Source organism: Orcinus orca, chromosome 16 (assembly GCF_937001465.1).
Source record: "Orcinus orca chromosome 16, mOrcOrc1.1, whole genome shotgun sequence".
NCBI lineage: Eukaryota > Metazoa > Chordata > Mammalia > Artiodactyla > Delphinidae > Orcinus > Orcinus orca.
This window is the reverse complement of record NC_064574.1, coordinates 80,996,507-81,023,804: the sequence shown is the minus strand read 5'-3', so window position 1 is coordinate 81,023,804 and position 27,298 is coordinate 80,996,507. Positions and strand designations below refer to the sequence as shown.

The following is a 27,298-nucleotide window of genomic DNA, read 5'->3' as shown; positions in this document are numbered from 1 at the left end:
GCTCCACCCCCACCTCTCTCGGGTTGAGGCAGCGGGCGCAGCAGGGGCTCGTGGCCCAGAGAATACATTCATGTGGCAAGGCAGGGAGCTGGAACTTTCAGCTTCGCACCCAGGCCGGCCCCCCGAATGGCAGCGGAGGGGGAAGCCCCTCACCAGGGCCAGAGTGGAAGTTCTGCCGGCCTGACAGCCAGATGAGGTTGGCACTGCCGGCCCTCTCCCATCCACCCTGCCAGCCAGTGCAGGGCGGCAGCCTGGGGCGCTGAGGCGGCCTGGCCCATTTGTGCAACTTTCCCCAGAAGCAGCGAAGCCAAGGGGCTACTTTGGCCCCCACCTCAGACACCTCTGCCACAGTCACAGCAACAAGGGAGCCGTTCACAGCGGGTCCGGCCGGCGGGGCTGAGGGGGCCTCGCTGTGCAAACTGCTGGCACCCCAGCTTCCAGTTACCCCAGTGGCCCACCGTGTGGGGCAGGGAGGGTAAGTGCAGCCTCGGGGGCCAGGCAGGACAGGTCCGTGGGGCCCGTGTCCCCACTGCCCCAAAATAACAGTGTGTTTTTTCTTTCAGTCTCCTAACCATTTTTTTTGTTTTTCTTTTTTCTTAAAAAAAAAGAAAAAAAAAGAAAAAAAAACGAAACAAAAACCTCTGTGGATCTTCCATTGTTGCTCCCCCATCCCCAAAAGGGAAAGGGAGTGCTTAGAGTCTCCTTCTTAACAATTTTTTTTTGTCTCTAATGTTTTCTTCAATGTTGTTTAAAATTAAAAACAAAAACAAAACAAAAAAACCCTTCCCCCCAATCTGTAAAGTGCCTCGTGGTGGGTGAGTTAAGGTGCATCGTGTGGTTTGTAACAAGTGCTGGGGACCCTGCCCCTGCTTCCTCCTATGCTCCTCGTGGGGAGCCTGCAGGCCGGGGACCCAGGGGTCCAAGCCGTTGCTGCTGCCCCTGGCCTATAGCCCAGGGTGCTGGTGGGACGGGCTGGTCAGTAGTCATCCACGCTCTCGATCTCACCAGAAGGTCCATGCAGGGAGTACCCTGAAGCCAGGGGAAGCTGGGTTTGAGCTCACCCACCCAGGCTCCTGCCCAGTGCTGAGCAAGGAGCCTCCTCCCCACTCCAAACTCACCCAAGATGCTGGGGTCCGAGTGCAGCATCAGTGCCCGCCTCTTGGCTTTGCTGCCCTCCCCAGAGCCGAGTTTGGTGCTGTGGTTGGTCTGAAAGGCTGTCTGCAGGGAGCCACTGCTCAGCCAAGCCTCCTGCCAAGCAGAAGAGAGGGAGGGGGGCGGTCAGGGGAGCGCTGGGCGCCCTCACTGCCTCTGGCCAGGGCTCTGTGAAACCTCACCTGCTGCTGCTGCCGCTGCTGGCTGGCCTTCTGCTTGGCCCTCCGCTCCAGGAATTGTTTGGCAAATTCTTTGGCTTCCAGCGTGTCCCCCAGGCAGGAACGGATATAGTCATGGACGTCGTAGGGGGATTCCACCTCCTTGAGGATCGCTACAGCCATGGGCACTGCGGGGCAGGATGGGGCTGTCAGAGCCCACCGATGCGGGTCTGGTACCCCCAGCCGGCCTCCCGGGGAAAGCCGCCTGTACCGTCCAGGCTGCCCGTGGTGCTCAGCGTGTGCAGCATCTGCTCACACCACTGGGTGAAGCCATCCTGGGGCCGGGGGATGCCCTGGAGCAGCTTCAGCAGCTTCTCTTCCTCTTCCGTCTTTTTGCGCACAGGCCGACCCGACAGGTGGCTGTACGAGTCACTGAGCGGGATGGAGGTGAAGCTCAGGAGCCCCGCACCCTCCCACGCCCACCCCCGCAGGCCCCGGCGCCCACCTGAGAGAGTCCCGCACCCTCCCACGCCCACCCCCGCAGGCCCCGGCGCCCACCTGAGAGAGGGGCTGCTGCGGCTGTTCTTCAGGCCCAGGCTGCGGGCCAGGCTCCCGCTGCTCTTGAGGGTGTCCTCCCAGAGCCCCAGGCTGCTGCTGCCCCCACTCTTGTCGGGCCCGCCCCACAGCGGCCCAGCCTCAGACACCCACTGGTTCAGGGGGGTGGCGCCCAGGCCCCCGAGCTGCTACAGAGGGCAGTAAGTCAGGGTGGCCCAGGCCGGGACACACACACTCAACGCTGAGTGGGAGGTTCGTTCAGGTGGCACGGCGGGTGGGTGAGGTGAGGTGAGGGCCTCACAGAAGAGAGCGCCTCCAGGGTCACATGGGGACCAGTGTGCCCCCCACCCCGGGTCACCCCGGGAGCTGACCGGAAGGGGTTCCCGAGGGCCCCAAGGTGCCAGCCAGCAGGGGCCAGGCCCAGCCTGCTCACCACGCGGTGGTTGGGAGCCTGGGCCCGCGAAGGCTCCCGAGGCGGGGGCTGCTTATGCATCTGCCGCTCGCCCTCCAGCTGCAGCTCCAGCAGCGTCTTCATCGACAGGCCCTGCTTGGCCAGGCCGGCCCACAGGGGGGGCGGGGAACTGGGCGCAGGAGGCACAGGGACGGCAGCCACCGCCTGCTGCTGCTGGAGCAGCTTCAGCAGGAGCTCCTGCTGCCGCACCTGAGGCAGAGACGCGGTGAGGGCCGGCGGGCACCCCCGCCGGGCCCAGGCAGGACGTGCGCTCGGCCGGGCCCCCACCTGCTTGCGCCGAAACAGCTCCTCTTCTTCCTGCCGCCGCTTCTGCTCCTCCTGCTGCTGCTGGCGGCGCTTCTCCTCTCGGCGCTTGCGCTCCTCCTCCTCCCGCTTCGCCCTGAGCTCCACTTCTCTGCGCTCCTGGAACTGCAGCGGTCGACATCAGACCTGACGTCAGGCCTTCCCTGCCGTGGCCCGGCCCCCCGATACCCGAGGACTCCAGCCCCAGACGCCCACTCACTTTATGCTGCAGCTGGAGTTGTTCTAGAATTGGACCCTGAGTCGAAGAGTTAATTGGTATGTCCCAAAGACTGGCCTCACCGCCTGCAGGGAACAAAGGCAGCTGCAGGAGGGAGCTCAGGCCTCAGGGTACCCACCCACCCGCGGCCATCGGGGATAGGGAGGGGACTTCAGGGCTCAGGATGGGCCGGGCGGGCAGTGGCTGGCCACACACCTGACTGTGATGAGGCTGAGGTATGTATGTCCCAGAGGGGGCCCGAGTCTGGCGCTGACAGGGACCGGTTCATCGTCGGGAGCAAGTTCTGGTCCCCACCCCTGGGGAGCAAAGCACTGACACTCAGCACCCTAAAGCCATTTCCAGCCTGCACCCCACGCCCCCACCACCCGAGGGCTGTGCGCGTGGCCACGGGAACACGGAGCGAGGATGGAGCATCCCACACACCTGGGGGGCTTGAGAGCTTGGAGCTGCTGCAGGAACGCGGTGAGCTGCTGCTGCGGCGGCGGCGGCAGGTCCCCCAGAGCCGCCTTTTCCCGGAGCGCACACTGCGGGAGCTGGCGGCTGCCGAGAAGTGGACGGGCATGAGGTGGGCCGGCCACAGGGCAAGTGCAGCCCTACTGACAAGCCCTGCTGGGCCCCCCATACCTGCCGACCAGCTGCAGAAACTGCTGGTGCTGCAGCTGCTGGTACAAGGCGGCTGCCGCCAGCTCCTGCTGCTTCTTCAGCCGCTCCTGGTCCATGTTTCCCTGAGTGAGGGCCAGAGAGTTCCGGCGGCTCTGACCTTGGCTTGCTCTGCAGCACCCGCTGCCATCCGCCAGGCTCCCACCTCCCGTCCCTGCTCTGTGCAAAGGGGGGTATGCTCACCAGCAGTGGGGGTGGTGAGGGCCCAGGGGCAAAGGGCACACGACCCCACATCTTGATCACCTCACCCAACGGCTGGAAGCCCTCATCACAGCCCCGCTTCACAAGCAGGGCCATAGAGAAATAGCCCGCCTGGAACCACTCCGCCATCTCCTGTGTCGTGAAGGGGCCTGGGCCAAGGGAAAGGGGGCTGTGGTCAGAAAGGTGCGCCAGAGGAGCCCTTGATGAGAACGGTGCTGTCCCCACGCCCCAGGAGCCCCTCCTGCATGCCCTGTTTCCCACGGGCACCTTGGATCTCCCCCTGCGGGTCCTTGTAGAACCACTTCCGGGCCGCGCCATGGCTGAGGGGGAGGGCGGTGGCAGCTGCAGAGTGGCGCAGGCCCTGGGCCTGGATGGCGGCTGTGAACTGCTCCTCCTCCAGGGAGCTGTCCTGCAGGGAGGCCACGAGCTTCTCCGCCTCCTGGGAACCCAGGGAGAGAGGGGAAGCCTTAACCGGCCAAGCCCAGCAACATCGGACGGGGCTGGGGCTAAGGTGGGGTGGGGTCAAGAGAGCAGGTCCTAACACAGCGGGACCAATGGGGAAGAGCCTGGAACCGGGGCAACGACAGACGGAATAAAGACTCTCTGTCCCCCCAAGAGGGGAGGATCCCCAGAGCCTTCTCAGGCCCCCTCACACCTGCTGCAGGTGCTTCAAGCCTTCATCATCTTCCAGATCTCCAGGTGGGCCAGGGGGTGAACCCACCCCAGGACTCAGCTGCACTGCCCTCATATCGTCTCCTAGAAGGAGCAAAGAAGGGAAGGTGGAATGGGTGAGTCCAGAGAAGGGAGCGAGACAGTCCCCTTTCTACCACCCTTATTCCAGAAAAGTCGGCGCTAACTCTGGCCCCCCCACAAACACTCCTTGCACCTCCTTCCCACAGGGAAGGGGAGCATCTTCCCCACCAGCCCCAGGCTCCAGGGAAAGGGCGGCCCTGCCCTCTGGCTACCTTCAGCTGCCGGCAGGTCTTTCTCCAGAGCATCATCGCCTTCCCCGTTGCCTCCCCAGAGTGGGCCCAAGCTGGGCAGTGGGGATGGGGAGCTGGACTTCTCCTCCTGAGGAGGCAGTGGGGTCAGTTCTTTCCCACCTGAAAGGGAAGGGTAATTACCAGAATTCAAAACCAAAGAGCCGGAAGGCCTTCAAAATGATTTAGCACAAACCTTCCATTTGTGGTCAGAAGGGCCTCTGGGTATTGAGTCCACCCACGTATCTTTGGTCAACACAACTAAGGTTCGGTGAACTGACACCACAAACCCCACTTTGCACACTTCCTCTCTTGCCCCTGCGGTAATGGACACGCATCCGTATCACCGTCCGGGGCTGTACACACAATACCACTGGTTTAATACCGTGTTCGACAGATTCGAGGGACTGTCGAAGGTCATTTTGATTCTGCTTTGATTTTCATCTGACCCTTGGCCTTCTGGACACAGCCCTGCTGTTTGCAGGCTCCTCCCCACACTGTGTCGGCACCGGCCTCCCTCCGTGTTGCCCGCGGACCCCGCTCGCTCGAGGCTGCAGGCGTCCTCCTTGCCCTACCGCGCAGGCTTACCCGCCTCAGGCCCCTCCTCGTCCAGCCCTTCGGAAGGCTCTTCCTCCTCTTCCTCCAGACCCTGGAAGTCGAGCTCCTGCTCCTCAGGAATGGGCTCCTTGGGGCCCTTCTGCACAGGTTAGGGGATATGACAGGGAGGTGAACGGCAGAGGAAAAAAGAGTGGAGTGAGAGGACCCCCTCAGGGCAGGTTCCCACCAACCTCTAAGAAAAGTCTCCCCCTCGCCGCCTCGCAGATACCTTGACAGGCAAGAAGGCCCCGGAGGCATCGAAGGTGCCCATTTCTTCATCCTCATCGTCCAGACACCACTCCGGGAGCCCATCCTTGTCGTCATCAAAGCCGTCAGGCCCTCGGCCCCTCCGGAGGTGAGAGCCGCCCCCCCCACCCCTCCCCTCCTCTTCACCACACCCTCCTCGATCCCCTCGCAAATCAAATTCAAACTTCCGACGCCGGTCCCCATGTTCCCGCCAGCCAGCAGAGCGGGGGCCGCCATCTGGGCAGGAAAAGTCGGAGAAGGAGAATCGGTATCCCAGTCAAGCCAGAGTCCCCACTCTTCTGCCGCCCACTGGGACCCCCGGCCCGGAACCGGCACTTCCGGGACTGCATTCCCACCCGCCCCGCTCCAGAACTCTCTGCTCCCTCTGCCTGGCCGTAGGTGCCCACCCTCACAGGAAGTTCTCGCCACCCGCCACCCCCGACGGCGCCCACCTGGCCCCCATCTCACCAGGGCTGGCAGAGCGCCAGCGGTCGCCATCTCGCCGGGGTCCTGCCCCAAGTCTCCAGCTGCCCTCCTCCTCTTCCTCTTGTTCCTCCCGGAGAGAACGCCAGTTCTCGCTATCTGAGCGGGCATGCTCCTTCCTCGGGCCAGCCCCTCCCTCATCAAACCCGGATCGCGCTTGGGAGCAGGGGAAGACACAGTCAGCGGGCGGCGGCCACGGTCCCTGCAAGACTCTTACTATACACCTTGCTGGGAAAGTGGAGCCCAGCTCCGGGCCCTCCTGCCCCTACCACCTCCCCCAGGAAACATCCCCCAACCGGGGCCACCCATTTCAGTCCTCCCCCACCTCTTAACGAACTCAGGGCCTGGCCACCACCCTCGCCACTCTCCATACCTCCATCCCTCCTGGCCGACTTCTCAAACCGCCTCTCGCTTCTGCGGGAGGGACAGGTGTGGGTCAGAGGACAGTTCCGCCCCCAACCTGCAGGATCTCTGCTCACCTTGTTCATTCTGCCCCGAGAGGTGCGGGAGGGGGCGGGGGGGCAGGGGGACGGGGGGGCTTGGAAGGAAGCCCAAGGGCGTGCCCAGAGAATCGGAAGGAAAAGGGCAGGGTCATAGGGGGTCAGAGGGCACAGAGAGAGCTCTCTGACTAGGGCTGATCTGGTGGGTCTCCTGGTGCCCTCTGACGACAAGACCCAAGCCTTCCTCCGTGAGACCCTGGGCCCTAACCCCGGGGCCCCTCTCTGCTCTGCCTCTGTGCCCCCTTCTCCCAGCCTGCACCTGTCATCCCAACTCTGGCTACGCTGGATCTCCCGGGGGTTTCGGCCAAAGGCCCCATCGCCTTCTTCAATGCTTCTTTGGTAAAAGCAACTGTCACCGCGGCCGCGGCCTGGAGGAGGAATGAGGTGCGCGTGGGAAACCTGCCGGCTCACCCCTCCAAGTCCTCAAGACCGCGAATCCCACCGCTGCCCGCCCCAGAACACGCCATAACCCCCCTCTACCTCGGCTCCGCGTGCTGCCCCTGCCACGGGAGGCGCCACCTAGGGGGGGACCAGCCCCTTTCCCCATCAGCCTCAGCACAGCCACACTGTTCACTGACAGGGAGAAGTTTCTCTGAGGAGGGAGCCAGGGGTGGGAGTGAGGACCCAGGCACCTGACCGCTCCCACCCCATCCACAACCGCAACTCCACCACCTGCCTTCCCAACTCCAGCCCCCTCCACGGTGGAGACACGGCACCCGCCGGCAGGGCCCCACCTGCTCCTCCTCAGTCAGAGGCTCCAGCGCCAGGGGCTGCAGCGGCTCCTCCTGCAGCACCGCAGCAAACTCCTTGTCTTGCAGCTCATCGGGGACCTGTCAACGGGGGCAGGAGGTATCACATGCTCCGGGGCCCTCTCCACCGGCCAAGGCCAAGCGGGCAACTGGGCCACACCCCACGCCCGCCCACCCCTACCTTGCTCTCCTTGACATAGAGGGCCAGCATCTCCTCTCGCCCGTAGCGATAGTCGGCCAGCTTGTATTTGGGCATGGCGGGGGATGGGGGTGGGGAGGCCACACTGCCACCACTAGAAAGGGCCCTCAGCCTGCAGAAGGGGCACGAGAAGGAGAGGGACAGAAATCTGAGCAGCCCCGTCCTTCCCGGCTTCTCTACGCCACCCAAAGCACACTTGACTCACCACTCAGGCCCAAAGTTGAGGGTCTCTGCTGCCATTGTGGAGCTGGGCGTGTCCTAGAGGTCGAGGGGATGAGCAGGGGAGGGGGTACCGGGTGTTCACTCTCCAAACACCTGTGGAGACGTGGGGGACACTGGGCCTTGGAGACAGCACAGCCGGAGAGCCCGAGGGGATGAGGACTAGGTGGGTACAGTAATGGGCTCTGTAAGGACTCGCCTAAGCCAGCCACGTGCCACTCACACCATGAGTTAACCAAACAGTCACGGTGGAGGAAGGCCTGGGGGAGGGGAGGAAAACAGGCAGGCAGAGCCCCTTCCAGCTTCCGCAGGGGGACGCCCTCCCTCTGGCCCAGACTCACCTGGCAGCCTTGCCCAGGGAAGCAGGCAGGGCAGGGGCCGGGCTCTCTCCAGGCAAGGGCCTGTGCTGGAGTGAACCAGGGTCCCCAGGCAACTGGATGTTGGTCTGACCAGAGCAGTGCCCAGGGAGGGACCTTCACATCTGGGAAAGATCCTTACTGAGGGGCGAAGAAAAGAAAGTGGGGTTAAATTAAAGGTGAGACAGACCTCCCTGCCTCCAGCCCTCCTCCGTCCTGCATAACGAGAAGGCCCACAGCTGCCTGGAGGCCACTGGTTACGGAGCACAGGGCAGCCCAGGCCCTGCTCCTCCTCATCGCTGCCCTCCACTCATCAGGCCTCTCGAGCAGTCAGTTCACTCGGCCGAGCCCGGCGGAGGTGCTGGGGGTGTGGCAGGGAACGCCAGGCACCTCCCGACAGCTCGGCACTCTCGCCAAGTGGCCCAGCATTCAGTGAAGGGGTGCCTGAGATACACGTGGATGTTTAGGACAAAGATAAAACACACACACACACAAGCAAAAAACCCACTGGAGTCCCAAATGTTCTAGAGAGAGAAAAGGCCAGTTATTAAGAGGGTGAGAAGTTTGTCTGGGAGCAAAATTACCTCTCCCCTGAGAACACTCAGGTCTGGCCGCTTGGCAGCTAGAATCCAGAGACTCAGTTTGGGGAGAGACCCAGTACAAGGGGAGCGGGGGCTATTCCAGAGCCTGAGGTGGGGCGCGCTGAAGGCCGTGGCCGGCCACTCCAGCCAGCATGCCCAGGGCTCACTCACCAGACCGGAGTCAACACCGAGGCCCGGTCCCTGGGATTGGAAGAGCCCGATCGTAAGGACAGAGAGCCAAGGAGGGAACGACGTTACCGTGATACAAGCTAGGAAGAAGGCTCCCTCACCACAAAGCGGGAATAAGGTCAGAGTTACTGAGGCTGACAGAAGCGGTTGTGGTGGTGGCAGCGACCCGTCCCTCTAAGGAACAGCGGAGGCGGCTCTCAGGAGGCGGCACATCCCTGGTGGTGCCAAGCAGATGGGGGCAGGGCAGGGTCTCAGGGAGCCGTGTAAGGGCTTCCCTCACTGGCTGGGGCGGAGGCGGGACCGGAGCACCTCCACAGTTCCCATCGACTCCAAGACTCCACAACTCTGGGAAGGAAGGAAGAAGAAGGGTTTCCACCAAAGGGGCCAGGGGAAAGCTGCAGCCCAGAGCAAACTCCACGACAGCCACGGGACCCACTCCCAGAATCCCAGCGTCCTAGGGCGAAATGCAGCTTGTGAGACCATCCAGAGCAGGGCTGACCTCCCCCGGCACGGGCGTCTCTTCTACAACAGCCTCAGCTAGCCACTTCTGGAGCTGGAGCACGCCACAGCCCACACGGCCGTCAGAGAAGACAGGCCTGTTGAAAAGCTCTTCCTGTCACTGAATTCGAGTAGGCCTCCCAGAACAGCCGAGTCCGGTTAGTTCTGTCTATGCTACAACCCTTATGTAATTTGGCCAACGAATGACTCTTGAAAACATTAGCTAAATAAAACATACCAGTCACGGAAGAACAAATATTGGATGATTCCTCTCACGTGAGATTACCAGGGGAGTCAAATTCAGAAGAACAGAGTAGACAGTGGGTGCCAGGGCTGGGGGTGGGGTGGCAAGGAGAGTGGGGAGTTGTTTAACAGGGACAGTTCCAGCTGAAATGGGGCAGATGAAAAAGTTCTGGGGATGAGGTGGATGGCTGCACAACAACGTGATGAATGTATTTAACGCTGCAGAATTGTATCCTTAAAAATAGCTAGCGTGGGGGCTTCCCTGGTGGTGCAGTGGTTAAGAATCCGCCTGCCAATGCAGGGGACACGGGGTCAAGCCCTGGTCCGGGAAGATCCCACATGCTGCGAAGCAACTAAGCCCGTGAGCCACAACTACTGAGCCTGCACTCTAGAGCTCGCAAGCCACAACTACTGAGCCCACACGCCGCAACTACTGAAGCCCGCGTGCCTAGAGCCTGTGCTCCACAACGAGAAGCCACTGCAATGAGAAGCTGCACACCACAACGAAGGGTAGCCCCCGCTTGCCACAACTAGAGAAAGCCCGCGCGCAGCAACAAAGACCCAATGCAACCAAAAACAAAAAAAAAAAAATAATTTTAAAAAATAGCTAAAATGGGGCTTCCCTGGTGGCACAGGGGTTGAGAGTCCGCCTGCCGATGCAGGGGACATGGGTTCGTGCCCCGGTCTGGGAAGATCCCACATGCCGCGGAGCGGCTGGGCCCGTGAGCCATGGCCGCTGAGCCTGCGCGTCCGGAGCCTGTGCTCCGCAATCGGAGAGGCCACAACAGTGAGAGGCCCGCGTACCGCAAAAAAAAAAAAAAAAAAAAAAAATAGCTAAAATGGTATATGTTATATTTGACCATTTTTAAAAGGTTTGTGGGGGGACTTCCCTGGCAGTCCAGTGGTTAGGACTCCATGCTTCCAATGCAGGGGGCGCAAGTTCGATCCCTGGTCGGGGAACTAGGACTCCACATGCCGCGTGGTGCGGCCAAAAAAAAATAATAATAAAATAAACATTACTGGTAAAAAAAAAAAAAAAAGGCTTAGGGGGAAAAGAAGACATTTGGGGATAGCTATCACATACTAAGTCTTCGTCACTCCAAGAAAAACACCCCACTTCCTTCAAACAAACTCAGGAGAGGCTGTTCTGAGCCTCTTCCAGGCCACCCCAGAAGAGCCCCATCCTAGACGGATGGGACAAAGAGTCCTGCGAGCATGGAAAGCTGCTGCGGGGTGAGAGGACAGAAAGGGGACAACTCACCCTCCCACCCCTCCAGGGAGTGGCAAAGGCGGCTGGCCGCCGGGCGCTTCCCACTTCAGCCGTCGCCCTTCTGTCCTGGTTGCAAGGAGCGAACTGAGAAAAAGCGCTGGCTCCCGGTGTGAGAAGCAGGGAAACTGCGGAGGCGAGAGAGACAGGCAATCAGGCGAGAGGAAGTGGAGGAGCGGCCGGTGAGAAAGGTCAAGCGTCCAGGCGGGCCCAGCCAGGGGAGGCCTGGCTCCCAGAAGCCCGGTGGCTGCCTGGCCCTCCGACTGTGGGCAGCACACACGCGCCCCACCGTTTCTAGCTCCAAACAGGCGTGCGTCTTTCCCACGCCCTTCGTCAAAGCCACCGCTTCTCAGCTGGGGGCAACTCTGCTTCCCAGGACACATGCGGCAATGTCGGGGGACATTTATGGTCAGTATGACTGGGAAATGCCACTGGCATCCAGTGAGCAGAGGCCAGGGTTGCTGCTCAACATCCTACGCTGCCCAGGACGGCCCTCACTGCAAAGAGCTGTCTGGGCCCGGATTACCAACAGGGGCACAGTTAAGAAACCCCACTGTGTGCCGCAGGCAGAAGGTAACCATACCTATTGTCTGTTTATGGGGAAGAATGTAAGACAAGAGAAACCAAATTTACTCCAGCTCATTCCTGCCTCTGAAGAGCAAGGAAATCATTCCCTAATTACACTGTCCCATGAGAGAAACCTGCAATCCTGCCAGGAGGGAAATCCTCGGGAAAAGAATAGATTAAACAAAATTGTCCTGAGTCTATCACAAACTTTGAAAGCCCAGCATTTGGATCCCCTTCCAGTGAAGGAAAGAGGAGGAGGTGGCAGGCAGCGGACGGAGACAGCATCCCTCCCCGGCTACTTGACCTAAGGATGTTGTGCTTAGCCCCCACCTCTCAGCATCTGTCTGCCACATCTATCCACACCCCGCCCCCTTCTCCTTCTCAAGCCTCATCATACCCTCACTCCCTGAACACCTGAATTACTGCTCTTAAAAGACTGCCCCCTGCCGGAGTCCAAGGGAGAGGACACACACTGGTCGTGGGTGCTCACGACAGGCTTGAGGGAACACGAGGGGACCCTGTTCTCTGGGGTTCAGAACTTACAGGAGAAGGAAAAAATCCAGAGAATAGGCAGTCCCAGTACACACTAAGTTAAGAACGTTATTTCCTCATTCCATCACCGCGAAAATTAGCCCCAATCCAGAGCAATGTGCTTTGGCACAGGAAGGTACCACTATTAACAGAAGTACAATACCAAATTCCCCAACATTTGAGCAACCACCCAGCCCCAAGCCTGTTGGAGGCGACTCCGCCCTTTCTCAGGATGGAAAGATTCTCCATGCGGGGTAGGAGAACTCTTGAGACTTAAAAAGAGGTGCAAGCCCATGTTCTTCCCAGCTGGTCAGTTTTCCCAGCTCTGCCCTCTGAGCCATCATAACAACGCCCCGCAGCATGTCTCATAGTTAACAGTTTGCAAAACACTTTCACACTTTACCTCATTTGATCCCTTCTGCCCACTTGCCCAGTCTTGGGCTCCAGGCAGAGAAAACAAGGAAGAGAGGCTGCAGCTGCCCTGATAGGAGACACTGACGTCTCCAACACCCTACCTGAGACTGGAGAAGGGGCACATGTGCAGCAGGAACCATCCCGAATTCACAAGCACACTTTGTGAGTTTTAAACCATTTTTAATTTCTCGTTAGAATTTTTAAAATCCTTCCCATAGGGACTTCCCTGGCTGTCCAGTGGTTAAGACTTCACCTTCCAATGCAGGGGCTGTGGGTTCGATCCCTGGTTGGGGAGCTAAGATCCCACATACCTCGCAGCCAAAAAACCAAAACATAAATACAAAAAAAAACACAGAAGCGATACTGTAACAAATTCAATAAAGACTTGAAAAATGGTCCACATCAAAAAAAAAAAACAAAAAAAAAAAACAAAAAAATCCTTCCCGTAGCCACTTCTCACCTCCTCTGCTCTAAAGGGGGGCTTTTTTTTTTTTTTTTCCTATCCCAAACTCCAACTACAGATGTAAAAGCCAGGGCAAACTGGGGTCCTTTAATCCATCAAACCACAGACAACACTGACATATCTGCTGGCTGAGAAAGACAGGCCAGGAGTCTAAGAACAGAACTCACTTGACTGTAATCACCATGTGGGACCCCTCGAGGTCCCTGGTCCAGGCCATGGCAGCCACACAACGCCCAGATCTGTTCCAACCCTGCCCAGTGACACACTAGACCTACCATCTAGGAAATAAAACTGAGTCTGGGGTGAGGGTGGGTGGCCTGGGACTGCACAGGGAACGGTACCGATGAAGGACCAGAGAGCAAACACCCACACTGTGAGAAGCTAAGGGGACCAGCCTGTTGGTACCCAAGGTGTTTCAGATGCAAGCCAAGGGGCGGGGGCTAAATTGCAACCGCGTGTCAGCTCTCAGGCAGCAGAAAGGCTGTGGAGGCTGATCTCTGGAAAAGCAGCAATGAGAAGCAAGAGGGGAGTGAGACTGGGGTGACTGGAAGAAAGAGCTGGCCAACAAGTACTGGTTGAGCATCTATCCCCGGGGCTAGGCCTGGCCCTATGATGGACCAGACCTGTACGCTCACTGGGAATTCTAGTAATGGCTGGGTAAGACGTGTGAGATGAGGGTCTTTTTAAAGTTAACTTGGAAAAAAAAAAAAGGCAAAGTGTGAGGGGCCGTGACTGGGGAGCTGCTGCATCAGGGGAGATGGGCTGGGAAGGGCCCAGCCCGGCGACAGGACAGACTAAGGTGTTTCACACGGCCGGGCAACCGGGAGGAAGAAGACCCCAATGACCAAGCACTAATGTCGCTCGCTGAAAGGAAATTTAGGCGAAGACCCAGGCGAAGTGCTGTGGTTAAGAGGAGAGGCTTCCACGTTAGCCAGAAGTCACGGAAAGCTTGGACTTTAAGACCCGCCAGGCCCAGCTCAGGCCGATAAGAAACCGGAGGCGCGTTGGTGGATATCTCCGGGGAGAACCGGGCATTAGGGTCCCGGGCCCCCGGGCGGAGGATGCGGGCGGGGGTAGGCGGGGGGCCTGGGCCGGGCTTCCGAGGGCCGGAGAGCTACCGTTAGGAGCGCGGGGGTGGGAAGGAGGCGGGCCGGCCCGGGAGGACGGCGTGCCCTTCAGGGAGGGGGCGCCAGGTGCGGGGGCGCGGGCGGCCGCCCCCGGGAGGGAGCCGGCCTCCCTCCGGGCGGCGCGGGGACCCGGCCCCCGCCGGGGGAGGGTCAAGCGGGGAGGGCCGGAGGGCGGGCACACCGGGCGTCGGGGGCGGCGGCCTCGGGAGGAGACGGGGGAGGGTCCGTGCCGGCGGCCCGCGCTCCCGCTTTGGCTCTCGTAGGCTCGGCGCGGCCGCCTCGGCGTCGGGGGCGGGCCTGGCCCGGGCCCGGCCGCGGGCCGGGCTCCGCGGGGTCGCCGGGCGCTTACCGCGGCGGGCGGGCGGCGCGAGGCTCCGGTCCCGGGGCGTTGGCGACGCGCGGCGGGCCGGGGGGCGGCGGCAGCGGGGGAGGGGGCGCTGGCGCTCCCGCGGCGGCCGCTCCTCTCTGTTTGTGTTTGTAGCAAGATGGCTGCCCGCCTCACACCACGTGACGCGGACGCGGGGCCGCGGGGCCGCCCCCTCCGCCCCCGCCGCGGCCGCCGCCACCGCCACTGCCCCCCTTTGATACTCCGGCCCGCTCCGACCCGCACGGCCTAGCGCGCTCCTAGCGTGCCCGTCGGGCGCGGCCCGGATGCCCGCCTCCCCCGAGCCCCCCCCGGCACGTGACCTGGGAGCCCGGTGCCTCACGTGACACAGCCTGCTGCGGGCCGGGGGGGTTGTGAGGGTGTCCCCGGGGTGCTCCCCGGCGGCCCCCCCCTGCACGCGATGCGCGACCATCGCGACGAAGGCCGCCGCTAGCGGCATCGCCCGCCTCCCGGACGGTCGGCTTCCTCCGGGAAGCCCGCCTGGATTGAAGGAGACCACGTACAACCCAGAGGTGTGTTCGTCGGACATCCCCGGGGTATACGAAATAAACGAGGAACCTAATGGTTTAGAAACAAGTCCGAGGCAGCACTGGCTGGTGAGATCTGGAGTTTCTTTCTGGCTCCGCCACCGACTAGCCCCCTAGACCTCGGGGGCGAAGGAGTTGACGGTGTCGGGCCTCAGTTTCTGTTTTATAGTAAGGTATTGATGCTCTGCTCCGCCCCATCCCTGGCCCCCATTCCACTCCCTTCCGGAGTGCTGAAAGAATTAAAATAGGTGAGTGTGAAAGGCTTCGGAAAGAGAGAAACTACTATGCAAATGTGAGAAGTAGATTGACACCGCCTTTGTTTAAAAAGGAGGTTTTCAAGAATGACTTTTCCGATTCCCTGAACTTTTTAGGATGAAAAAGTCTTGTGTGTGTTTTCACCGTTTTCTTTGGAAGTTACGCCAGAATGTATACTCTACTTCCCAGCTTCCTAAAACAGCCGTTACCAAAAACAATATAATCCTCAGGACAGGGAAGGGTAAATTCAGACTTGGAACTTGAGTCCTCTGTGTTTCGCCAAAACGGAGCGCCGACCTCCGGAGCTACCAGGAAGGCCCTTTGTTCTTGCACGGAGCACACCCCAGGTTTCTATGCACTTATAGTTTTCGTGTCTGCTTTTTTCAGTTCCCTTGTCTTTCTTGCAGTCAGGATTCCTGCCTCAGTGTAGTCAGTGAAGCTGCTTGTTCACAGGCTGGAAAATGCAATTGTTTAAAGCGAGGGCTTATGTGCTGGTTCCATCCTATACTGACCGTGGCCTTGGGCAGCTTTACTCATTTCGGAGTCTCTGGATTGTATGGTAAAGGACTTAACACAGTGCTTGGTATAGGGCAGGCACTCCACAAATGTTAGCTAGTGGGGCCTTCTGGGTCCACAATATTCACATTTGTTAACTGTGTGAAAATATATCAACAGAATCCAATCTCCAATCAAGTTCTTCTAGAACAAAGTTCTCAAGTTTATGACAGCTGTTTTTTCTTACTCCAAAGCTTTTGTTGTTGTCCCCCCCCCCCCGCCCGCTTTCCTAGATGTGTCCTACCCTCTGAATAAGGTCTTCGCCTTTTGGCCTGTTTTAATGATTAATTAGCAAATGTGAGATTGTAAATTATAGTGGAGAAATGGTACAGGGGAAAGAGGGGGGAAACCCCTGTGAAGGGGAAGCAGTCAGGGACAGTGGTGGCCTGTGCTGAGCAGGAAGGAAGGGCAGGATTTGGGTAGATTTAAGAAAAGTGAGCATCAGCTTTAGAATAGTGACAAGCCAGGCTGATGGGAGAAGAGGACCTGGATTGCTAGTTGGATGAGAAGTGAAGTGAAACTTAAGTTGAGGGCTTCGAATGCTATCATGAAAATGTTTTTGATTGGACAGTAGTACCTACCTACCTACCAGATGCTTTGTGTCAGGGAGAGCACGCTGGACTCCAAGGTAGAAGATTGGAGTAATTGATCGGTCGCCCTGGGTTTCCTGTATGCCAGCTTGTGATCCTGGCCAAGTAATCTCCCCCAGCCGTAAAGTGAGAATGCGTTTGCTGCTGATGACACTGTGGAAATTGAATTGCATAAGCACCCTCTCTGAGAAAGGAAACAAATCAGAACTGTGAATCTCCCATACAAAATTAAAGAAAAGAATTTGAATGAAGAAAATCACTTGGACCTAAGATATTTTTGTTTATTCAGGTTTATTCAAGACTATGCTGTAAAATGCCTTGGTCTGTGTTATTTTGAATTTGGAAGCTTTTGAACTAAACAAAGAGTTGTGGTTAGATGGTTTATCGAGATGAAAGGGAAGTCTCAAGTAAGAGTAAACAGCCAAACTCTCTGCCTTTTTTTTCTAACGAGCTAAGTTCTTTGGTCAATCAAGTGTAAATGCTTGTCAAGTCACCAGTGCAAAATCACCACATTGCTAAATCCACTGGTTTGTTATCTCCTGTGGCCTACCAACAGCATATGACACAGCTGGTCACTACCTCCTCCAAGAAATGCTTTCTTCACCTGGCCTCCAGATCACCGTATCCCTTGGTTTTCCTCCTACCTCATCAGCTGCTCCTTCTGAATCCTTTGCTGGTTCCCTCCTACTTCCCTATCTCCCAGGGCTCAGACCTCCCAGACCTCTCCATTGTAACAGGAGGTACTGCACAGGATCTGAGCCCAACTGCTAGACGTTACTGCCTCACCTTAGCCATTGCGTCCTGTGGAACATCTTGCATCCCCCCAAGGTCATATTGGCTGTACCTCCTTGAGGGTCCACTGAACCCTATCCATGCTCCATGCTGAGCAGCGGTTGCACTGTCTTGCTCATCTTGTTTGCCTTCCACAGTAAACTCTGAGCTGCTCAGCACAGTATTGTTCTAGGATGTACGTAGTCTTCCAGCAGCCTAATGGGTCTCCTTGATCCAACTTTTATTGCTGAGTAGTAGTCCATGGTAGGGATGTACCACACTTTAACCAGTCACCCATTGAAAGACACAAGGGTTGTTTCCTGTCTGGGGCTTTTACAAACACTGCTATTACAAACACTGCTGTGGACATTTGTGTACGAGTTTGTAAATTCCCATGTGTGCTCTTGCTGGGTCATATGGTGAGTGTATGTTTAATTTTAGAAGAAGCTGCTGAACTATTTTCCGGAGTGGCTGGACCATTGAAAATTCCCACAAACAGTGTATGAGAGATCCAGTTTCTCTGCATTCTCCTAAACACTTAGTATTGTCAAAATTTTTAATTTTAGACATTCTAATAGGTGGGCAGTGGCATCTCATCATGGTTTTAATTTGCATTTCCATAATGGCTGTGTTAAACATCTTATGTGCTTATTTGTCATCCTTATACCCTCTTTGCTAAAGAACCCTCTGTTCAAGACTTTTGCCCATTTTCTATTTTTGTTTGTTTGGTTTTGTTTTTTTCGGCTGCGCCAGGTCTTAGTTGCCGCACTCGGGATCTTCGTTGTGGCATGCGGGATCTTTCAGTTGGAGCATGCGAACTCTTAGTTGCAGCATGTGGGATCTAGTTCCCTGACCAGGGATGGAACCCCGGGCCCACTGCATTGGGAGCACGGAGTCTTAGCCTCTGGACCACCAGGGAAGTCCGTAATTGAGTTGTTTTCTAACGCTTGAATTTAGAGAGTTCTTTATTCTGGATACAAGTCCATTGTTGGATATGTGATTTGCAGGTATTTTCTCGCAGTCCGTGGCTGGGTGGTCTTTCACAGAGTAAAAGTTTTTAATTTTGATGAAGTACAATTTATCAATTTTTTTTAAACCATATATTACTTTTCACATATTTATTTATTTATTTTTGGCTGCATTGGGTCTTCGTTGCTGTGCATGGGCTTTCTCCAGTTGTGGCGAACGGGGGCCACTCTTCGCTGCAGTGTGCCGGCCTCTCATTGCAGTGGCCTCCCATGCTGTGGAGCACGGGCTTCAGGCACGCCGGGCCCCAGTAGTTGTGGCACGTGGGCTCAGCAGCTGTGGCTCACAGGCTCTAGAGCGCAGGCTCAGCAGCCGTGGCACACGGGCTCAGCTGCTCCACGGCATGTGGGATCCTCCCGGACCAGGGCTCGAACCCATGTCCCCTGCACTAGCAGGTGGACTCCCAACCACTGTGCCACCAGGGAAGTCCTCAATTTTTTTCTTTAATGGATCATGCCTTTGGAGTTGTATCTAAGAACTCTTTACCTGACCCTATGTCATGAAGACTTTTTTCCTATATTTCTTCTAAAAGTTTTATAATTTTCCATTTTATGTTTAGATCTACCATCCATTTTGTGTTAATTTTTTGCATAGGGCTGAGGTTCAGTTCTTTGCCTATTTATTCAGTTGTTTTAGCACCACTTGCTGAAAAGACTCATTCTTTCCCCATTCAGCTGCTTTTGCACCTTTGCCAAAAATCAGCTGGCTGGCTTTTCCGCGCCAGCCAGACAGGGGTCCATACGGCGTTGTTCTGGACTCCCATCGTAACTTAAAGGGAAACTTTCACAATTTCCAGAGCCTTTGATGTCCTGCAAATGAAGGAGGAGGATGTCCTCAAATTCCTTGCAGCAGGAACCCACTTAGGTGGCACCAACCTTGGCTTCCAAGTGGAACAGTACACCTGCAAAAGGAAAAGTGATGACATCTACATAATAAATCTGAAGAGAACCTGGGAGAAGCTTCTGTTGGCAGCTCATGCCACTGTTGCCATTGAAAACCCAGCTGATGTCAGTGTCATATCCTCCAGGAATACTGGCCAGCGAGCTGGGCTGAAGTTTGCTGCTGCCACTGGATCCACTCCTATTGCTGGCCGCTTCACTCCTGGAACCTTCACTAACCAGATCCAGGCAGCCTTCCGGGAGCCAAGACTTCCGGTGGTTACTGATCCCAGGGCTGACCACCTGCCTCTCCCAGAGGCCTCTTACGTTAACCTGTCTACCATTGCTCTGTGTAACGCAGACTCTCCTCTGCGATAATGTGGACATTGCCATCCCGTGCAACAACAAGGGAGCTCACTCCTTCCCAGTGGGTCTGATGTGGTGGATGCTTGCCGGGGAAGTTCTGCACATGCGTGGCACCATCTCCCATGAACACCCATGGGAGGTCATGCCTGATCTCTACTTCTACAGAGATCCTGGAGAGATTGAAAAGGATGAGCAGGCAGCAGCTGAGAAGGCTGTGACCAAGGAGGAATTTCAGGGTGAATGGATTGCTCCAGCTCCTGAGTTCACTGCTACCAGTCCAGGTGGTGGACTGGTCCGAAGGTGTGCAGGTGTCCCCGTGCCTCTTCAACAGTTCCCCACTGGAGGCTGGAGTGCTCAACCTGCCACTGAACACTGGTCTGCAGCTCCCACTGCTCAGGCCGCTGAGTGGGTAGGAACAAGCACTGAGTGGTCTTAAGCAGTTCTTCCACAAACTCTTAAAATGGAAATAGGTTGATGGAAAATAAACAGTTTCTTAAAAAAAAAAAAATCAGCTGGCTGTACTTGTGTGAATCTATTTCTAGGTTCTCTATTCCATTTTATTGATTTTTGTGTCTGTCCCTTGGCAGATATCACACTGTCTTGATACTGTGTTTACACAGTAAGTCTTAAAATCAGGTGGTGTGATTCCAACTTTTTGTTTTTCAGAATTGCTTTAACTTCTCTTGCCTTGCCATATAAATTTTACAATAAACTTATTTACATCTACAAAACTTCTTGCTGGGATTTTCATAGGAATTGCATTAAATTTGGAGAGAATTGACATCTATACTATGTTGAATATTCCAATACGTGGACACAGTATATCTCTCCATTAATTTAGATCTTTGATTAGCATTTTGTAGTTTTAAGCAGAGTTTGTACATGTTTTGTTACATTTATACTTAAATATTTTTCGCTCCCCCTCCTTTCCTCCTCCCCCTTCCCCTCTCTCTCTGGAGTGATTGTAAATGATTTTAAATTTTGGTTTCCAGCTGTTTATTGCCAGTACATAGAAATACAATTGATTTTTTTAACTTTTTTTTTTTTTTGGCTGCCTTGGGTCTTCGTTGCTGCGCACGGGCTTCCTCTAGTTGCAGTGCGCGGGGGCTCCTCTTCGTTGTGGTGTGCGGGCTTCTCAATGGTGTCTTCTGTTGCGGAGCACGGGCTCTAGGCACACAAGCTTCAGTAGTTGTGGCTCGCAGGCTCTAGAGCACAGGCTCAATAGTTGTGGCGCACAGCCTTAGTTGCTCCGTGGCATGTGGGATCTTTCTGGACCAGGGCTCGAACCCGTGTCCCTTGCATTGGCAGGCGGATTCTTAACCACTGCGCCACCAGGGAAGCCCTACAAGTGATTTTTGTATGTTAATCTTGTATCCTGCAAACTTGCTAATAAGCTAATTTATTAATTATATGTTTTTCTTAGATTCCTTGGGACTTTTTATGTATACACAATCATGTCATCTGCAAATAGAGAGTTTTTTTTCTTCCTTTACAATCTTTTCTTTGCCTTATTGCACTGGCTGGGACTTCCAACAATGAGAGTGGTGAGAGACGACATCCTTTCCTTGTTCTTGATTTTAAGAGAAAGGTGTCCAGTCTTACACCATTAAGTATGATGGGAAGCTGTAGTTTTTTTGTAGATGCTCTTTACCAGGTTGAGGAAGTTCCTTCCATTCTCTTTTTGCTAAGAGCTCTTATCATAAGTGGGCACTAAATTATGTTAAGTGGTTTTTCTGTATCAATTGACATGATCGTATGTGTTTTTTTCTTTAACTTGTTAATATGGTAGATAATACTGTTTGGTTTTCTTACACTGAACCAGTCCTGCATCTTTGGAATCAACTTTACTTGGTTGTGGTATATCATTCTCTATATACTGCTGGATTCAGTTTGCTAACATTTTGTTGAAGATTTTTTGTGTTGTTCATGAGAGGTATCCATCTGTGATTTTTCTTCTTTTGTATTATCTTTGTCTGGTTTTGGCCTCATAAAATTAATTAGGAAATGTACCTTCCTCTTCTGTTTTCTGGAAGAGATTGTGTAGAATTTGTGTTACTTCCTTTTTTTGTGTGCGTGGTAGAATTCACCAGTAAAACCATGTGGGCCTAGATATTTCTTGTTCTAAATTTTTTTTTAACTATGAATTTAATTACCTTAATAGTTACAGAGTTATTCAGATGATCTATTTCATCTTGGGTTAGTTTGGTAGTTTGTTTTCTAGGAGCTGGTCCATTTTATCTAAGCTGTGAAATTTATGTGTGTAGAGTTGTTTGTGTTGTTCTCCAAGTATAATTCAATGTTTATGGGATCTTTAGTGCTATCCCCTCTTTCATTTCTGATAATCATAATTTGAGTCTTCTTTTTCTTGTTCTCTCTTTTTTGTCAGTCTTGCTAGAGGTCAATTTTATTGACTTTTTCAAAGAACCAGCTTCTGGTTTGAATTTCTTTATTGTTTTTCTGTGTTCAGTTTCATTTATATTTGCTCTTTATTATTTCCTCCCATCTTCTCCCTTTGGCCTTACTTTTTCTAGTTCCTTGAGGTGGAAGCTTAGGTTATGCTTCCATTCTTTTAAAAATACTGTTCAGTGTTTCCAGAATACTCCTTGCTTCCCTGAAGAATTCCTGTTTGTCCATCAAAACTCTGTTCAGATGTCACTTCTGAGATGGAGTAAGGTTGTAGCCAGCATTTCCTCTTCAACCCCAAATAACCCCCCAAACTTGTAAGAATCTGAAGCTAAAAGAACCACAGGATTTAAGTGGTGCTGGGAGAGAAGTTCTCAGGAGCCTGGCCTCTTTCCAACCTCCAGTCAAATGGGGTCAGACTCTACCCCAGGCAACTAGAGAGAGGTCTGGGGTGGGGGTGGGGGGGCGGTGTGCATAAAAATGCCAGCTCAGGGACGTCCCTGGTGGTCCAGTGGTTAAGACTCCTCGCTCCCAATGCAGGGCACCCGGGTTCCATCCCCGGTCAGGGAACTAGATCCCACATGCTGCAACTAAAAGCCCGCATGCCACAACTAAGACCCAGCACGGCCAAATAAATAAATTTTTTTTAATTAAAAAAAAAGCTAACGTGTAGGCTTACAGTTTGTAAGGTTATATTGAGTTTTGCAACTCAGTAGCAAGACAGGAATTCTCATCCCCATTTGAGTGATGAGGGAACTGAGGTCCTCACTGCAGGTCTAACTCATTTTCAAATGGAACTCTACAGAAGCTAAACCAATCTGGGCAGAAAGCCCCTTCCCACTGGTCTTGGGGAGCCACCAACCCCCAGGTGTTGCCCTGCACTTTCCCGCCAGGGGGCGCACGTCCGTACTCCCAGGTGTTGGGCAGTGACCGAAGAGCTGGCGGCGGGTGGGGGTGGTGGAGGGGTGCGAGTGGGTCAGGGGGGCCCAGGGGAGCTGTGAAGGCTGGACCTGCGGTTCATAGCTCGCGTCCCCAGGGGCTGGCCTGGGAGGTCAGCCCTGCCAGACGCAGGGAAGAAGGACGGATCCCCGTGAACTGCAGAGGAGTCCCGGAGAGCTGTCCTCCGCCAAGGGCCGGGCCTCGCCACTCGTTACCCGCCCTCGGTCTTTGGGCAACAGGAACCTTGGGCGGGAGGTCAGTTCTGCCAACTCTGCCACACCTCCTCTGACCCGAGGAACTGCGATGGACGCGAGAGGGCAGACTTGACTTCAGACCCCTTCGCGATCACGTTCTATGGAACTCGCTGCCCTCCCTGCTATCTTTGGAAGACCCTTACCCCAAAATCCTCCACGCCCCTACAATAGCCTCTTCTCCTCCCCTCTCCCCTTCGGGACACCTCCGCGAACCGGGGACTCGGATTGGCCCAGGAAAGCTGACCTCCCCTTCCCAGACCCTCCCCAGCTCCGACTTGGTACACGCCTCCTGCCTCTGCGCCCCGCCTGGGAGGCGTACACGTGGTAGATCCCATCACCCCCGGAAGCCTCGCGTTACTCAAACACATCGCGCGGTTTTGCGAGCTCTCAGGAAAGGGGCGGGAGAACGGAGGCCAGGAAGGCGATTCGTGGATCCCGCGGGCTTGGCTGCAGGGGACGAGCGCGCGTGCGCACTCGGCACCCTTTTCAGGAGTCAGGAGCCAGGAGCCGGCTGGGTTCTAGCGCTCGAGCGTTCCGGCGGTGTTCACCTTTCCTTCTTGGGGCCTGGGGGTCGCGAGAAGCGCCCTATATTCCGGCCGGTCGGCGCAACGCTTGAGTGCCCTGGCAGGGGAGCGGGCCGCGGCGCGTGGAGAGCACTGTGGACCGGAGAGAGTAGGCGCGGAAGAGCTGGGGAAAGGGGGCGGTGGAGGGGCCTGGAGGTTGGGGGCGATGTGGTGAATGAGTAGGAACTGGGGGTGGGGGAGATGCGGGAGCTTGAGGTGAGTGGAAGGGAATAGAGGCGTCGAGTGCGCCTTCTCCCGGCTTCACTCTTTGGTCAGGAAACGGGGTGGGAAAGGAAGCGTTGGTCGCTCGTCACCCCTGGCTGATCTCGTCTCTTCCTCGTGCCAGGGCACACAGCATGGCCGAAAACCGAGAGCCCCGCGGAGCCGTCGAGGCTGAGCTGGACCCGGTGGAGTACACCCTGCGGAAGCGGCTCCCCCACCGCCTGCCCCGGAGGCCCAATGACATTTATGTCAACATGAAGACTGACTTCAAGGCCCAGCTGGCCCGCTGCCAGAAACTGCTGGATGGAGGGGCTCGGGGTCAGAACGCATGCAATGAGATCTACATCCACGGCTTGGGCCTGGCCATCAACCGCGCCATCAACATTGCCCTACAGCTGCAGGCTGGCAGCTTCGGGTCCTTGCAGGTGGCTGCCAATACCTCCACCGTGGAGCTTGTCGATGAACTGGAACCAGAGATTGATACGCGAGAGCCGCTGACCCGGATCCGCAACAACTCGGCCATCCACATCCGTGTCTTCAGGGTCACACCCAAGTGATTGAGATGAGGCTGCCCCACCTTATCCACCCACCCCCGTAAAGCTAGGCTCAGATGTGGCTCTTCTTGTACTGAGTACTGTCCTGGACCTTCTTCCAGAGCCATGTAGGAAAAAGCCTGTCCCCTCGCAGCCCAGAGGACTCTGAATTGAGAGGGCAAATACTGTCTTTTGTTGGGCCCAAGCAGTGGGGCCTCCTGAACCTTTGTGGTCTGTAACCATTGTCGTATACAATAAAAAGTATCAAGTTGTGTTGGTGCCCTGCCACCACGCTGCACTGCCTCTCCCCTGTGTAAATTCTGGAAAGGAGAGTAGGAAAGAACTTTACAAGGATTTAGGTACAGTAGGGGCACCCCAGTGTTTCCTGCCGTCACAAAAAGCATAAATTGTACTACGGACACTGCAACCTAAAACAAACTTTAGTACAGTGCAGAAGCCTGACAATTCCAATGTTTGCTTTAAAATATTTCATCCTCACAGAAGAAGGCAGGGCAGATAAAGTATATACTCTCACCCACTGGAGTGCAGCTGGGGTGTAGTTGTATGCTAGGAAAGCATCAGGTTCTCTGCTGGCGGTTTCCAGGCGCAGGAAGGGTGAGGGTTTAAGGGTGAAGAGGGCAAACAAAGATGGGGGCCTCCTTTGTGTCAGCCTGGGGTAGGGACTGAGACACTGCTTCATTTGATTCCTGGTCCTGTGGGGCCCAAATTGTTTTAAACAGCTATGGTCCAGAGCCCTTCAGACCCTTGCGGCTGGGCTGTTCTAAGCAGGAAAGGATTGCCTTCCCTTTGAATTCCTGGGCACACAGGTCATAAGTACTTTTTTGTTGGGATATTTGTAGGAGGATCTGATTTTTCATGTTTATCAAACAAGTCACCTAAAGCAGTTTTTATCAAAGTGGGTGGTGACCCATATGTGGGTCTTGAAATCAATTTACTGGGTCAAAGCCTTTTAAAAAGCAAGTAAAAAAAAAAGTACAACTTCAATGATAATATTTTGTTGACACTTTCAGTTATAGATGTGTATATAGACACATACGTGCTAGTTATGACATCAGTTTTACTGTTGGGCGAGGTCACAGGAGTTTGAAAGCCTTTGATCTAAACGTTAGTAACAGAATTTGGAAGGCAGTTTGGTTTGGGGTTCTGAAAATTAGCCTCCTCGTTTAACAAAACCTCTCCCTCTGGCTTGAGTATTCCTGTTGACAAGGGATTCATGCTGTGGAAGTGACTGCCAGCCACTCAGGAAAGTGAACTCCTTACAGAAGGACTAGCGCTTCATTCTAACAACTGAATACATGCTGAGTGCCTACTGTAAACCAAGGCCTGGGCTGGGCCCCGGGGATACAAAGATGGGTATGAAATGGCCCCTGCCTTCAAGGAGCTCACCACTTAGTTGGGAAGGTGGATATACCCATTTTTTGTGAAATGAGTAAGACGTGTTATGTAAGAAGTAAGAATAGCCACGATACAGAAGTGTGGAGAAGGAAATGGCTAACTTCCTGGTGAGGTCTCAGATGGTTCCACCTTTTGACCTGGGTTTTGAAGGATGAAAAGGAGCTTGCCAGGCAGAAGAGAGGGGAGAGGGCATATCAGACAGAGGGGTCAGCATGCACAGAGGGGATTCATGAACAAGCAGGGTGTGTTCTGGGACTGGAGGGTCACTCGGGCAGCTAGAAAGTAGCTGCGCGGGCTTTCTCTAGTTGCGGCGAGTGGGGGCTACTCTTCGTTGCGGTGCGCGGGCTTCTCATTGCTGTGGCTTCTCTTGTTGCGGAGCTCGGGCTCTGGGTGCGCGGGCTTCAGTAGTTGTGGCTCGCGGGCTCAGTAGTTGTGGGTTGCTGGCTTTAGAGCACAGGCTCAGTAGTTGTGGTGCACGGGCTCTGCGGCATGTGGGATCTTCCCGTACCAGGGCTCGAACCCGTGTCCCCTGCATTGGCAGCCGGATTCTTAACCACTGCGCCGCCAGCAAAGTCCCTCCCTATCAGCCTTGACTGCAAGACTCCCTTGTCCAGGAGCCCCCAGTAACGGAGTGGGGAGCCGGCAGGGAGCTGGAGGGAACTATGTGTGTCCCTGCACGTATGTGCTCCGCTCTCTGCTCCTGGCCTGGGCCCAGCAGAGGTGGTGGCAGCAGCCCTTTTGCATTTGGTTTGTTTTGGCAGCTACGTCTCCCAGCTTATTTGTTGTTTCTACTCCGAGTTCTCTCACTGCTTGCCAGTGGGGCTTCCCTCAGTGGCAGGTCTGCGAAACAGCCCCTAGTCATTGCCACCGAAGGAAGAAGGGGTGTGAGGGCAGGTAGGGGGCGTGGGGAAAGCTCCCGCATCTGTTGGAGTCCATGCGTGGTGGACCGGGCAGGGAGCTCTGCATTCCTTCTGCAGGGAGGCCAGTGCTGGCCTCTGCTTCCCTCCCTCTTTGGTTCTCTGAAGTGTCTTCCATCACAGCTTGGGAGGTGATGGGGGTAGAAGGCGTGTCCAGGTGCAGTTTCCCTCCCTTTTGCTCAACCACTATGGAGCCCACAGAGAGTGCGAAATGACCTCCTACTTCGAAAACAGATCCCCAGAGGCCAGATTGGAAACGCTCGTCTTGGAGGTGAGTGTAGACCTTTTCTCATCATCCGTAGTATTATTGAGCACCCACTGGTTGTATGGAATCTGTGTTAGGCGCCAGGTCTGCCTGGAGAGGTATAAACTCCTGGTTCTCTAAAAACTAATAGGAAAAAGGACAGATTTAAAAAGACAAATCATTTACGTGGTGCTTGGAGTTGTCCTAGCATTAGTAAGGGCTCAAAAAATAGTAAGGGCTACTATTGTTAGCTTGAGCCATTTTGCTAAGGAATGGTTTGAGCCTCTTCATGGGGATGGGGAGAGGGGAAGGAAGGTGATTTGTGTGTGTTTGGTTTACAAGGCTGGGTTATTAGTCCTGTCGGCTTTTACTTTGTGGCATGCGTGGCAGGGAAGAAGGGAGGCCCTCAGAGCTCATGAACTGGTTTGGATGGGCGGATGATTCTTCTAGGTGAGTTCCCAGTGCTTGGTCAGGAGTTGGGGGAACAAACCCTGGAGCCTATAGGGAAGTTGGACTAGAGGCATGTG

At 55.3% G+C, this 27,298-nt stretch overlaps 2 protein-coding genes and 1 pseudogene across 18 annotated transcripts; 2 read left to right on the top strand and 1 right to left on the bottom strand.

The window, feature by feature from the left end:
• Window positions 1–569: 569 nt before the first annotated feature.
• GIGYF1 (GRB10 interacting GYF protein 1) lies at window positions 570–14,505 on the bottom strand. 15 transcript variants are annotated; one of them, XM_049698835.1, is made up of 27 exons: window positions 14,277–14,412; window positions 10,820–10,953; window positions 8,033–9,162; window positions 7,678–7,787; window positions 7,455–7,584; window positions 7,259–7,354; window positions 7,005–7,116; window positions 6,784–6,892; window positions 6,398–6,438; window positions 6,010–6,180; window positions 5,525–5,778; window positions 5,287–5,395; window positions 4,684–4,821; window positions 4,374–4,474; window positions 3,986–4,157; window positions 3,704–3,867; window positions 3,482–3,597; window positions 3,281–3,397; window positions 3,053–3,153; window positions 2,840–2,922; window positions 2,605–2,745; window positions 2,299–2,526; window positions 1,869–2,053; window positions 1,582–1,742; window positions 1,335–1,498; window positions 1,119–1,248; window positions 570–1,029 (listed from the first exon to the last, which is right to left on the bottom strand). In XM_049698835.1, the coding sequence occupies exons 4-27, from the start codon at window positions 7,710–7,712 to the stop codon at window positions 977–979; spliced, it is 3,111 nt and encodes a 1,036-aa protein (XP_049554792.1). In that variant the 5' UTR covers window positions 7,713–7,787; window positions 8,033–9,162; window positions 10,820–10,953; window positions 14,277–14,412; the 3' UTR covers window positions 570–976. The 15 variants fall into 15 exon arrangements, with proteins under 15 accessions (XP_049554792.1, XP_049554797.1, XP_049554795.1 ...); XM_049698840.1 differs by having other exon boundaries at window positions 8,033–8,184; XM_049698838.1 differs by lacking the exon at window positions 10,820–10,953 and having other exon boundaries at window positions 14,277–14,505.
• A 51-nt stretch (window positions 14,506–14,556) lies between these two features.
• On the top strand, window positions 14,557–24,482 carry POP7 (POP7 homolog, ribonuclease P/MRP subunit). 3 transcript variants are annotated; one of them, XM_012532637.3, is made up of 2 exons: window positions 14,557–14,824; window positions 23,786–24,482. In XM_012532637.3, the coding sequence occupies exon 2, from the start codon at window positions 23,796–23,798 to the stop codon at window positions 24,216–24,218; it is 423 nt and encodes a 140-aa protein (XP_012388091.1). In that variant the 5' UTR covers window positions 14,557–14,824; window positions 23,786–23,795; the 3' UTR covers window positions 24,219–24,482. The 3 variants fall into 3 exon arrangements, with proteins under 3 accessions (XP_012388091.1, XP_033282339.1, XP_004268911.1); XM_033426448.2 differs by lacking the exon at window positions 14,557–14,824 and adding an exon at window positions 23,163–23,552; XM_004268863.4 differs by lacking the exon at window positions 14,557–14,824 and adding an exon at window positions 23,246–23,548.
• On the top strand, window positions 14,831–19,788 carry LOC101279295 (40S ribosomal protein SA-like; annotated as a pseudogene).
• Window positions 24,483–27,298: the final 2,816 nt, after the last annotated feature.